General features: G+C 43.3%; 1 protein-coding gene across 2 annotated transcripts in view; it reads left to right on the top strand.

Moving 5' to 3' along the window:
• Positions 1–13,615, top strand: part of KIF26A (kinesin family member 26A) — a 101,659-nt gene extending 88,044 nt beyond the window's left edge. For both annotated transcript variants that reach the window (XM_075503698.1, XM_075503699.1), the window contains 5 exons: positions 1,574–1,736; positions 2,296–5,677; positions 10,362–10,552; positions 11,447–11,597; positions 12,138–13,615. In XM_075503698.1, coding sequence (XP_075359813.1) covers positions 1,574–1,736; positions 2,296–5,677; positions 10,362–10,552; positions 11,447–11,597; positions 12,138–12,313 — 4,063 coding nt within the window. In that variant the 3' untranslated portion in view covers positions 12,314–13,615. The remainder of the gene's footprint in view (positions 1–1,573; positions 1,737–2,295; positions 5,678–10,361; positions 10,553–11,446; positions 11,598–12,137) is intronic.
• The last annotated feature ends 234 nt before the right edge of the window (positions 13,616–13,849 follow it).

The following is a 13,849-nucleotide window of genomic DNA, read 5'->3' on the forward strand; positions in this document are numbered from 1 at the left end:
TATTACAGACACATATATCTATTCATCTACCTGTCTAGACATATATATGTACACACAACTTTTAAAATGTCACATAGTAACATGAAATTCTTAATTACATGGCCAAAAATTGTATGCATATTGGTATATACTTAAGTTGAGTGAAATCTTGGGGAGGGTTTGATTGTTGAAAAAAGCAGGGGAAAATAGTGAAAATGTTTTCTTTCCTTCTATCTCCTCTTTGTTTCCTGGGTTTGGAATTTAGACTGATCTCAGGCCAGCTGGACATTAGTGAACAATTTCATCAAAATTTCATAGGATTTTATCTTCTTTTTCCAAATTTAAAAATTGTATTGATATTGCAGGAAATATTAGAGAGTTTATCAAGTATGATCATCAAAGGTGGTTATTTCTGTATGCTTTTTTGATTGATACATCTTTTCAATTAAAAAAAAGAAGACCACGATGTTGCACATATGTTTAGCAGAAACAAACATTTAGGTGTGTTCCTTTGGGGAGTGTACTTGACAATAATATCATGTCAAACACACCTGTGGGGAGCCCAGCTTAAAGACAACAGCCACATTGTAAACACCCTTACCAAAACTTGGTCTTCAGTCCTTAAATTTAATTGCTGCTTGTCTTCATGCATTATAACTTTGTGCTGTTGTTATCAATCATGTCATTTCACATATTTATCTAGCGCTGCATCTCAAACAGGTGTTCGTTCTTTCTGTATTAGGCAGAAAGATAATTTCCTCAGGCTAGTTGCTAGGTTTATGGATGGAGTAGAGGATGGATGGGTTACAATAGGGAAGGGCAGATCCTCAACTTTGTCACCTACCATGGTTTAGTAAGCAGACATGACGATACTTCCCACATGTTGGGCCCGCTCAGGGGTGTGATAGGAAGCAGCCTCCAGGGAGCTCTGGGGAGAGATGTCTTGGAGACCAGTGGAGAACAAAATGTTGCCTGTCTTCTCAGCTTTGCTGTCCATGGTAGAGGACTTGCATCATCAGGAGAGCCTTCAGAGAGAGAATTCTGCTTCCCATTTGCTATGTCAGAGCAGAACACAGCAGGCAGAATGGAAACTAGATTAGTTGGGGTGGCACTGATAATATATTTCTGGTATCTAACATTGTTATATTTGCTTAGAGATTTCTTACCATTTCTGTTGACTTATTTTTTTCTTATTATCAAAATTGTTTGCATAGAGCTCACAGAGCTTACCTATCCAGGTACTAAGTCTGCTCAGCTAAAAATACAGCACTCATGAGCTTTTTAGGTAATACAAGCTAAACCTGAGATAACTAAACTATCAATCAATTGTTTTACAGTTGTCTAAGTAACAAATAAAATGACTTATCATACTGCAGGTACACAGGCAGATAAATAATTAAAATACTGGTATCTTTGTATGTGTACATTTAGACACGTTTTAAGTGTGGTCAAATAATAGGAGCATATTCCTTATCTACATGTACCATACATGCATATATCCTATGAGAGTGAAAGCACAGCTTGTGGTGTAAAAATCTGCAAAAAAAGATTGTGATTTCTTTAAACCATCCTAGTGTTCTCATTTGTTACACAGGGACAACAAGTTGACAATGTTGTTGAGGGAATCACTTGGGAACATCAACTGCAGAACTACTATGATTGCGCATATTTCTGACTCCCCAGCCAATTATGCAGAAACTCTCACCACCATTCAGCTTGCATCGCGAATCCACCGAATGAGAAAGAAGAAATCCAAGGTTGGTTCACAAACAAACAGAAATTAATTAATTTGAAAATGAGTTTTCCTAACCTCTCGGTGGGGGAACATCGGATTTCTCGGTGGTAAGAAGTAATACAAAACGCCTAAAAGCTCAGGAGAGGAACTGACAAATGACTTGGCACTCAGCCATCATCCCGCCCCCAATCCTTAATCCTGAAATTCCCTTCTTTTTGTTCCAAACATGTATTCTTTCTTTGCTTATATGTGAAACTATCTCAAAAGCTCCTATTTGTATTAATTAAAAACCAATAAGGAAGGAACAGAAAACTGTTGAGGAGAAAGGCTATGCATAATATTTAATGGAAATGATCTGAAAAGGTGCGATTGTTATATTACTCCTAATACAGTAAAATCTATGTAGCATGACCTTGTTATTTTAGTTCACACACAAACATTTTTCCACTAGGTGTAGTTGTGATAGTATACACAAAGCACAGAGTATATAGCAAACCTGACCTTTTAATCAATTTTATGTACATATATATATATAATATACAATTTATATTAATAACTTTTCCCTTATTGATCATTTGCAGTATGCATCCAGCTCGTCTGGAGGAGAGAGTTCATGTGAAGAAGGACATGTCCGAAGACCGCCCCATTTGCGACCGTTCCACCCACGAACTGTTGCCCTTGACCCTGACCTTCCTGTCCTGAGTATATCTAGTGATCCTGATTATTCCTCCAGCAGTGAACAGTCTTGTGATACTGTCATCTATGTTGGTCCCAATGGTGCAGCTTTGTCTGACAGGGAATTGACAGATAATGAAGGTCCTCCAGAGTTTGTTCCCATAATCCCATCCCTAAACAAGAAGAGAAGTAAAGACAATTCTGCTATTGGTAGGAGTTCTGACAAGGACCATTTTAAATGCAACACTTTTGCTGAACTGCAAGAAAGGTTAGAGTGCATTGATGGAAGTGAGGAACCCATCAAATTTGCTTGTGGAGAAATCTCTGTTGTGTCCAATTGTAGTCCAGTCCCTGGAGGTACAGAAAATGCACAGTGTAAGCTGATAAAGGAAAAAATATCTTCTCCTTCTGGAGGATTTAAGAAACCAGTTCCACAAGAAACTGCACCTCCCAAAAAAGGACATAACCTTCCTTTCCAGGCTGTTGCACCAAGGGGTGGCAATGGCAATTGTCATGAAAAGAGCACATCTCACTTGAAAACAGAGCTTTCCAAGCCACAGAGCAGAGCTGACAACAAAATAATAGACTCGATACTGGAGGGAGAGAGAGAGACAATCACCGATTCCCTGCAGTCCTCAAGGTGTAGCCCTTCAAGGAATCTGGAGCAGAATAAGGCCACAGCTGAATGTGTAATTAAGGAAAAGTCCTTGTATGTGAAGAGACCCTTGCCAAGCCCAGCACCTCCACCTCCACAGCAGAAAGAGCATGTGCCGAGCTCCAAAGCTGAGAATTTGGAGCTGGACAATAGCAATGCAGTTCGGACTCCTCCTGTAGGAATGAGCAAGCAGATGGGAAACAAACCTGAGCAAAACCCCATAGGAAGCACGTTCCTGGTTGGTAGCAACGCCCAGAATCAGTCAGGTGCGATAGAGGTACACAGCTTCAGGTCAGCGTTCAGAGGGAAGTGTTTTGATCGGGATATACTAACCACCACAGTGACTTTGCAGCAGCCTGTTGAGCTGAATGGAGAGGATGAGCTTGTTTTCACTGTGGTGGAAGAACTATCCATTAGCGGGATTATGGATAATGGAAGACCTTCCAGTATCATTAGCTTTAACAGTGACTGCTCCCTTCAGGCCCTTGCATCGGGTTCGAGGCCGGTCAGTATTATCAGCAGCATAAATGATGAGTTTGATGCTTATACCTCACAGGAGACTTCTACTGGTGTAAATATTGATATTGTCGTACCCTTTGCTAAGGATCCCTTTACCAGCAGCAGACGTTCCTCCATCAGTTCGTGGCTTAGTGAAGTCAGCATCTGTACAATTGAAAGTGATGGAGCCCAGTCTAGTGACAGTTTTGTCGCACAGTCATCTTACAGCTGTAATAAGCCCGAGGAACCCTTCAACTTGGATTCATCCCATTTATCCGTCCCCCTGAAAAGCGCTCTGAATGACAGTGGATTTTGCTTCTCTGAACTGGAGGGTGAGAGCTTGAGTTCCAGCAAGCTGTCCTCAGGCATCAGCAAAAGCCCTCAAACTTCTGAAACTACCAAAGCATCTCAGATTAAAAGTGCTTTTTGTGTCACTGATCAGCCCGTAAAAATAAAATTCAGTAATTCTCGTGATATGCCTGTGATAGAAACAATACATTCTAGTCTTCCTAGGAAAACAAAAACTACCTCGTCTCCAATCCACAATAATACTGTCCTCAGCTATAAAGAGCTGCAGAATCCACATGGTATATTTGAAGATCCCTGGCTGTTGCGCACTGATTATCAGTTGGAAGCAAAACCTGCAGACTCACTGCTGTCTCCAAAATCTCATGCATTTGGTACTGAGAAGCAGCCAGGAAAAGCTGCCCAGTATTTTGGTGCAGCATCCAGGCCAACGAAGTCGCAGACTATGCTTGCCTGTTCACAGAGGGTTGTGGATGGTTGCGAAATGGCCTGCAAATCCTCCAGCGGAGCTGCAAAGAAGTCAGAAGTTGCGATGAAAATGCCACAGCTGAAGAGAGGAGCCACCACGCTGGGAGTGATGCCAGTGTCACATGCTAACAGTACTTTGTCGGAGGCTGTGACCCGAGGGAATTTGGATGCTCCCTTGGCCACTGGCAGCTTGAAATCGTCACTGGGAAAGAAGAGCGCACCACAGAAGTCGACCATGTTGCCCAGGCCGGGTGGGCCAACACCTCCAACACCACCTGTACGCAAATCGAGCCTGGAGCAGAAACCTGTTGGTCTGGGTAATGGTGGAGGAAAAGCCTCTGGCCTGGACTTTGCCAGAGCTGCCATGCCAAAGGCTGAAGACGAAGCAGATTTGCGGTTGAAAGGGTCTTACTTCAGCGAAAGTGGCAGCAGCAAAATGAACCTGAAGGGCGACCACTCTTTGCCCAAGATGACGTCCAGCTTAAAGGCAAAGGCATCGAAGAGCGAAGCCGTGCACCGTTACGGGAGCCACATGTCCCTGGAGAGGTGCGACAGCCTGACGTCGGTTGGATCCAAAGCAAGCGTGGTGAGGGATAATGGGAGTGCCAGCAACAGCCGGGCAGGGCGCTCCGTCCCCAGGCTGGGGGTCCCCCCTGTTGCCCCTGGTGTGGGTTTACCACCGCCCTTCACTGCCCCTGCACCCGGTAAAAACAGCCAGGCAAAACCCACAGCTAACCAGAAGGTGCAAGCGAACGGGAATAAAAACCGGGGCCTCTCCGCCAGTGGGTCAAAGTCTCTCAGTTCCTCTGTGAAGTCCCTGGCGCAGCCTGCAGGGAAGGGCTCTGGCATGGCCCCTGGTGGGAAGGTGGCCCCCCGCTCTGTGCAGCCTGTCAGCGGCAAACCTGGCCGAGGGACCATCATGGGGACCAAGCAGGCCATGAGAGCGGCCAACAGCCGTGTGAACGAGCTGGTGTCAGGTGGCTCTGCCAAGGTGGGCCACTTCCGAGGCTCGACTGACTCCGACAGTGGCAATGACAGCGGCATTAACCTCAGTGATGAGAAGTCACAAATCCTGGTGCTGCCATCTCCATACAGCAAGATAACGGCACCCCGGCGGCCTCAGCGGTATAGCAGCGGGCATGGCAGTGACAACAGCAGTGTCCTAAGCGGGGAGCTGCCACCGGCCATGGGGAGGACGGCTCTGTTTTACCACAGCGGGGGCAGCAGCGGCTACGAGAGCATGATTCGGGACAGCGAGGCCACCGGCAGCGCCTCCTCGGCGCACGACTCCATGAGCGAAAGCGGGATGTCGTCGCCGGGCCGGATGAGGAGCCTCAAGTCCCCCAAGAAACGATCAACAGGTAAGAAACGAGGGGGAAGGCGGCCAGGTGTCCACTGGCACTCCACTGCGTCCTTGAGGATGGGGGGTTTTCATGGTGTCTCTGACAGAGAGGGAGAGGAGGTTTGGGGGAAACTCAAAGCAGGGAGGTGGTCTGCCTGCATGCGCTTGTGTGTGCACGCATATTGCTGTGACAGCAGCTACTTGTCATTTATTTCACTTCAAAGCTGCAGGTGTGACACAGGTGCTGCAGCGGAGAGGGCAGGAGAGGTGCCGGGTGCCCCGGGGCGCCAACAGCCTCCCTGCGAGGGAGGAGGCAGCAGATGGTCGCTAGCAGACGGGGGACATTCCATCCTCCCTCAGCAGTGTCGGCAGGGAGCTCGGCACCAGGGCGGCCCAAAATAGGAGGGTGTTACAAGTAGGTTGGGAAGAGCGAGGGTGCTGGGCGGGTGCTGGTGAGTTTTTGTGAGGATCAAGTGAGTGTCAGGGAAGACTGGTGAGAGAAGGGCAGTGAGGAGAGGAGGAGCTCTGCTGCCAGGTGTCTGTGAGGGAATTTCAGTGAGATGGGCTGGGACTGCAGTTTGGAAACAAGGGAATAGGCCTGGAGGGGAGAAGAGTGTTTGTGAATTAATGAGGATTGCTGAATGTGCGTTAGATTACCCAAGGGTAAGGCTTAGGGGCAGAGCAGTAGGGTGCGTACGTAAGATGCAGCGACTCTTACGTTAATGCTACCAGGTAATTGCAAAATTATTGTATTGCACTGTAATAGTGTTTTCATAAAGAAATTTTAGAGTGTACATGTGAATGCTATAAGCAATAGGAAACCGACTGGGGGAGTTGCTCAGAAGAGGCGGCTCTGGCTCACGTACTGTGCCAAGGCATACATATCCGACCACGCCATGCAAAGGTGGGCGTACGAGAGCCAGGTCCCCTTTCGTGCTCTCTCGTGCCTTTCGTTATTGCTTTCACAGGTGGTGCTCATCTAAGTGCTGCTATTTGTAGCCAGTTTTGAAATCAGGGTCATATGACTGCTGTTACAGTATTCGTTTTTACTGATCTAGGTTGAAATCCTGTAGTATTGTAAAGAATTGGTGGCAATCGGTGCCTTGTAGCTAATGACCAGCAGCCTCATTCAGCAACCTAAGCATATTGGAAATATAGGAGGATCTAATATCAGCAATGCGCTGAATCTGAGCTTTTGGTTGGAAAGTGGTAGTTATTGCAGTCCCTGTAGACACCCATGATGCTCGATTCTGGCAGTAAAACCAAATGAGTTAAACTGACGTAGATGTCATGGTTCTTTCTGGTCAAAGCAACTGAGTTGCTTCAGTGGGTGATAAATCATTTTGGAAACTTAGTGCAACATTTGCTGCAGTTCTCTTTCCATAGCACATCAACCTCTTAAACCTTTCCTACAAATCAATATTAACAGCTGTATAAGTTGCTGTATAAGTTGCACACATATTGAGAAGGCATTACCCGCTGATGGATTTCTATTTGTTTTTGCCCCAGGAAATGCTTATAAGGTCTTTGAAAATGATTTCTACTATTGAACTATTTCTTTTTCCAATTGAAATTGCTCTATATCAGTAAATATCTATATCTATATCAGTATTAATTTTTTGGAGTGCTGTAGACTTTGAGACAATAATGTGTTTTATACATGAAATGAGGTTTCCTAGGATGTTCATGAAATATTTCTTACAAGAAATATTTGGTGCAGACCCATTATTGGCCAAAAATATATTGTAATCTTTGCAAAGTGTTAGAGATTCTTGGAGTAGCTTACGTTGCTCCAAACTGTGTTGGAGTCATCAGTCTCTGGATTTAAGGACAGATCCTACTCCCATATATGTCACTAGAAACCTGTCCCCTTATGCTTTAACTTCATCATTGGAGAAATGACGTTGACCCTGGCTGGTACAGTGAAAGGATATGAAGTCTGTCTGCTTAGTATATGCGTTTGACTGCATCTGTTCAGTGTCCTCTTCAGAGGGATCCTGCTGTCACCAAAGTGGTTACAGGATCAGAGTTAGAGCCGGTGATTTCAGCAGGCAGGACTATAGTGGTGATTCAGGCTAAATGAATTGGGGTTGCGAGAATGATGAACAGGTGTTGTAGAAGCAGAATCAAGTCTTCCCCTTTCCAAAACATTCCCATTGTGATTGTTCTTGTTACCTAGAAATTAGCAAGGATGCAATTAAGAATTAGGGATGTTTTTCTTAAGAATACGTAAAGCAGGTAACTCTTTAGGTATCTATGGAGGTGTGTTGCTTTGGGGATACCTGCTGGGATTTTTTCTCCATTTCATGTTTAAGTTTGTGACAGGGCTTACCTGGCAGCCTTAACTTGCACTTAACTCTCCTGTAGAGGTCTCAGCCCAGAAGTTATTTTGGCAGCACTGTCCTCTGGGCTGTTTGATGTGCTCCCTTTTGTAAGAAGACCAGAAGAAGTAAGACTCCTTACCTCTGAGCTGGTTTTCAATAAGAGGAGGAAATTAGGCACTATTTTATTGTCACCAGTCACCCAAAAGCTGCTTATACTACCATGTGACATTTCAGCTTGTTTCTGGTGGTCTTCAGCCCTCCTATTTACCGAGGAATTGGACTGCAGCCTTGTTAACATTGCCTGACCGGCTCTATGCATGCACTCATCCTTGATGCGTGTAGTGTAAAGGTCAGCCTTTTAGGGAATGAAGAGAGACTTGCAATCACAAAAAATGCTAGACACCAAAGTGCCAACTCTTGTATACAAAAGTACCAACATTTTTGAAGGATGTAAGTCAGTCTGCTTCATGAAACCTGAGCCCGTGCAGATGCATCAGGGTGGCAGTATGCTGTTTGTAAATCTGGGAGCCCTCCTGTTGAGGAATTGGTGAGTTTTGTCTTGCCCTGAGCTTCTGAGTGCTGGTGCAAATGGGTGGTGATAGGCCTCTACATTAGAGGTAGTTCAAGTTGCAGCTTGGTTGGTTGCTTCCTTCTGAATGCCTCCTAATCCCACAAAGTCATTGAAGACTGCTGGTATTTAGCACCTTGTGGTGTGTTGACCCTGGCTGGATGCCAGGTGCCCACCAAGCCACTCTATCACTCACCCTCCTCAGCTGGCCAGGGGAGAAAAAATACAATGAAAGGCTCCTGGGTCGAGAGAAGGACAGGGAGAGATCGCTCAGCAATTACAGTCAAGGGCAAAACAGACTCGACCTGGGGGAAATTAGTTTAATTTATTACCAATCAAATCAGAGCAGGGTAATGAGAAATAAAAACTAAATCTTAAAACACCTTCCCCCCACCCCTCCCTTCTTTCCCGGCTCAACTTCACTCTCAATTCCCCCCCCCCCCCCCCCCCCCCCCCCCCCCCCCAGTGGCGCAGGGCAATGGGGAATGGGGGTTGTGGTCAGTTCATCACACATTGTCTCTGCTGCTCCTTCCTCCTTGGGGAGGACTCCTCACACTCTTCCTCTGCTTCAGCGTGGGGTCCCTCCTCCCATGGGAGACATTTCTCCATGAACTTCTCCAATGTGAGTCCTTCCCACAGGCTGCAGTTCTTCACGAACTGCTCCAGTGTGGGTCCTTTCCACAGGGTGCAGTCCTTCAGGAACAGACTGCTCCAGTATGGGTCCCCCACAGGGTCACAAGTTCTGCCAGAAAGCCTGCTCCAGCGTGGGCTCCTCTCTCCATGGGTCCACAGGTCCTGCCAGGAGCCTGCTCCAGCGCGGGCTTCCCATGGGGTCACAGCCTCCTTCAGGCATCCACCTGCTCCGGCGTGGGGTCCTCCATGGGCTGCAGGTGGCTATCTGCTCCACCGTGGACCTCCATGGGCTGCAGGGGACAGCCTGCCTCACCATGGTCTTTACTACAGACTGCAGGGAAATGTCCACTCTGGCACCTGGACAACCTCCTCCCCCTCCTTCTTCACTGACCTTGGTGTCTGCAGAGTTGTTTCTCTCACGTATTCTCACTTGTCCCTCTGGCTGCAGTTGCTGTTGTGCAGCAACTTTTCCCCCTTCTTAAATACATTATCACAGAGCTGCTACCACCGTTGCTGATGGGCTCAGCCTTGGCCAGCGGTGGGGTCCATCTTGGAGCTGGCTGGCATTGGCTCTATCGGACATAGGGGAAGCTTCTAGCAGCTTCTCACAGAAGCCACCCTGGTACCCCCCCCTCCCCCACTACCAAAACCTGGCCATGCAAACCCAATACACACCTTAAAGCATTGGTGGTGGTTCTGGAGGGAACTGTTTGCTCTTTGCAAAGAGGGAATACAATGAGAGGGATCTTACATAGCCTTGCTTGGCTTTAACTGGAGGAGCAGGAGATTTCCAGATTTGTCTGCCATTATCAGTATTGGTTTGAAATTACTCACTACCTCATTGCCATTGCAAGGTAATGAATACCATTGTAGCCCACCAAAGAAAAATCAATCTAGGCAAAATATTTTTGCAAGGAGAGAATAAAGAACTGATGCTCAGACATTTGCTTTGGGAGAGGAACTGCTGTTACTCCCATTCATGAACCAAGTGGAACATACTTTGTGGAGGCAGTAACTCAGTTAACAGCCTGAGGGTATTTTACTAAAAGGAAAAGATCAAGAAAAGCATTTCTTCCTAAGTATCTTGAGAACCTAGGTCTTTAATTCATTCACTGCAGTACATTCTGCAGTCTGGTAGTCTCTTAGAGTCTGAGGAACGCTTGTCTTTTGTATTTTAGGTCTCCAGCGTCGCAGACTGATTCCTGCTCCGTTGCCAGATGCTGCCTCCCTAGGAAGAAAACCCAGCGTCACTGGCCAATGGGTTGATCTACCACCTTTGCCAGGCACTTTAAAAGAGCCATTTGAAATTAAAGTTTATGAGATAGATGATGTGGAACGATTACAGCGACACAGACAAGAGGAAACTGAGGTCAGCACATATTTTACAACAACTGTAGACAATTTAAATTACAGTATACAGGCAGAATCCTTGCTTGAATGCTGGAATGGTGTTCAGGAAATTGATTGCAATTAAAGCACTATAATTATTAATTTTACAATTCATATGTTGGGGTACCCTTAACACAGAAAATGAAAATGATTGCTGTCTAAAATGAGTTGTGTCTAACATGACTGATAGTGTAAATGGAAGTTACTAATGAATGCATTATGAGAAGACTTTATAATCTTAGCCTGGCTGATGAAACCTTACAGTCTTCCTCAACTATAGGGTCATTAACTCTTTATGTAAATGACAGGATTCTATTAAATCAGGGATGCACTGAGTTTAATTTACTTGTAATTGGAAAACACTTCAGCTAATTCTATTTTGGAGACCAGAATTCTATATTCTTCTGATGCCTTTTTCCCATTTCTTTCATAATAGCCTTTCCAGGATGTTGAGAAGGTAGGAATGCTTTTAAGAAAATAAGAATTCATATGTTTTAGGATTAAATATAACTCTCACATTATTATTATTAGGCTGTGTTTATCGTTTGCACTGCTGGAAAAAAAAATCCTCTACAAACAGTAGTAATTTCAGAATGTATTAGAGATGTTTGCTAACTCAGAGAAGTGCAACAAATGCTTGTGTGATGTAGCATGCTGTTTCTCTAGAGTAGAATCTATTAATGTAAACTTCAAATTAAAAAAAAAAACAACAAAAAACCAAAAAATACCCAAAAAACCACCAACCCCACAACCAAACAAAACAATCCACCTGCTAACTCTTACAGGTAATGAGCTGGGAGCAATTTGTGTCAAACTGTTGGAGGTCAGCTCATAACAGACAAATTCATTAAATGGTCTTTCTGTGTCTTAAAAGGGTCTGATGTATTTCCATACCAAGCTGAAGATACTAGAAAGGCGCCAGCAGCGAATCAGAGAAGTAAAGGCAAAGCATGAATTTTTGAAGGAAGAGTTGGAAGAGACAAAGTGCAGGTTGATGATGGATCCAAATAAGTGGAAAGAAGACTGTAAGTACTTTGCAAAAACAACAGTATGATCAGTATGTAACAAATTTTCAGCATGTGAGCAGTCCCACTGAAAAAGTTAAGCACTTGCTAAGATATTTTGCTGGATTGAGCCCTCAAATACTCTGTGACTCTGTTCGTATTTCTGTGATATGGGATTTGTTCAGTGCTGAGTAGTATCAGAAATAAACAAAAAAATCCCTCCAAACCAACCAGAAGAGAACATCAAAACAAGGCAGAGACTCACTGTGGTGCTTGTTAATATTAAATATTTATATAACCTTTCATTATCCTTCTTTCCAAAGAAGGAAAAAAATGTTTCCATATCCATGTTATAGCTGGGAAACAGAGGCATGAGATTTGTTCACAGACTGAGTGCTTGCTTAACTGGATCCTCAAGGTAGAGTTTTGCATCTGCTGAACAAAGTGAAAAAAATGTCTTAGTTCAAGAGAAATAAAATTGTACTCTACATTATTGGCTCCTTTGTGCTAGAATAATGTTTTGCTATGAGCTGTTTCTCTTACTAATTTTTTGTCTGACAGTTGAAGTGGATCCTGATCTCGATAAGGAGTCACAGGAGTACCTGGAGGCACTGGAACAAGTGACAGAGGAACTGGAGCAGTGTGTTAATCTGTGCAAGTCACATATCATGATAGTGACGTGTTTTGATATTGGAATAACAGATACACAAGATGGAGTAAGGGAAGTGGAGGTTTGAAGAGAGGTTTTTCAAGGGACTGAAGGAAGTGAAGCTGGATCGTCCGACATGAAGAAGTGAAGAGATTAAGTAGCTGGGAAGTGAAGGAGGAAAGGTGAAGCCTAAAAAGCAACAATGAATGTTGTGAGAGAAAGAAACAGCTGAGGGATGGGAATGTTCATAAATCATTTGGTGCCTCAACGTGACCTGAACTGTACAAAGATAAAAGTAGGATCAAGCATTGCTTCTACCAGAGGGAAGCGAAGAAATTTAGTACAAACCAAGATGTTAATTAACAAACAAACAAACATACAATGGAAGTGCCTTTAAAGTTAATTTGATTTTCATTTTTGTATTTGGTGCTAGAATTAAAGCCAGCAAACCGAAGCAGACCACAAAATGTATTCCTACGAAATATTTTATACTGTATAGTGTATTTATGACAATATGTAAAAAACAAACAACATTGTAGCAAAAGCAATAAGTAAATTATGTTTTCATACCTGAACTTGCCTTCTTGTTTCATAGAAAAGCTGTTTTATGTAGCAGAATTAAAATTGTATTATAATTGTTTTCTTGGTTAGGGTTCAAGATATTTTTATGAACATTTATCTATTGAAAAGGTGTATTATGGCATTTTGAGATGATTGTTTTACCTTCAGGTTTTGTATTATTACTTTTTGAGATCAAAATAAATGTTTGTTTTCCATTTTATATATACATATATAGATATATATTAACTGCTTACCTACTTCCTTGCTTACTAACCTCACTTATCACAGACCTGGTCTTTTTGGAGTCGTAAACTTAATGTGAGGAAGTCTACAAAGGGCACTGTGGTTTGTTTTGGTTTTCTTTTTTCCTCTCTGACTGCAGGAATTGAGAATTATGTTTATTACCAAAACCATAAAACAAACAAAAAAAAGGAACAAAAAGTTTTTGTAAATGTTAAGTTAGGTCCATATTTTTATATAGTTTTGACTATAAATATAGCATTTGCATTTTGAACTTTTAAGACAAATAGTATATCTTTTTACAGTTTTTCTAAGGAAGGCAAACCCTCAGGATCAAGTTTATACATGCTGCATGAGATTTGTGCTTTTTTGAAGGAGGCCACTTAAGTGTGGAAACTATTGATAAATTGTTGCCAAACAAATACTTTTGAAAAGGTTTAATAGTGTATGTAATACCACATTTCATAATGAATCATATTTTCTAATCATCTTCCTTTTTATGGTTTTTTCAAATCCTTTGTACAAATATGTATTATAACAGCTTGCTTCAGTTTTTATCTGTGAATAAAAGATACATCTATTGTTACGATTGCTTCTTGCTATGTACATGATTTTAGTGTTTGGAAGAGAGAGGATGGCCTGTGGTACACTGTATTAAATGTCATATTATATTATCTCTTTGCCCAAGAGAGATAACTGGGAACAGAGTTTTGACATTAGTCATCATAAACCAATCGGGAAAGAGAGACAAAACACCAAAGGGTAAAATAAATAGCAATGGTAATACTTATATTCTCTTAGCACTTTATAGTTTACAGAACAA

This window comes from Mycteria americana, chromosome 5 (genome assembly GCF_035582795.1).
Source record: "Mycteria americana isolate JAX WOST 10 ecotype Jacksonville Zoo and Gardens chromosome 5, USCA_MyAme_1.0, whole genome shotgun sequence".
Lineage (NCBI taxonomy): Eukaryota > Metazoa > Chordata > Aves > Ciconiiformes > Ciconiidae > Mycteria > Mycteria americana.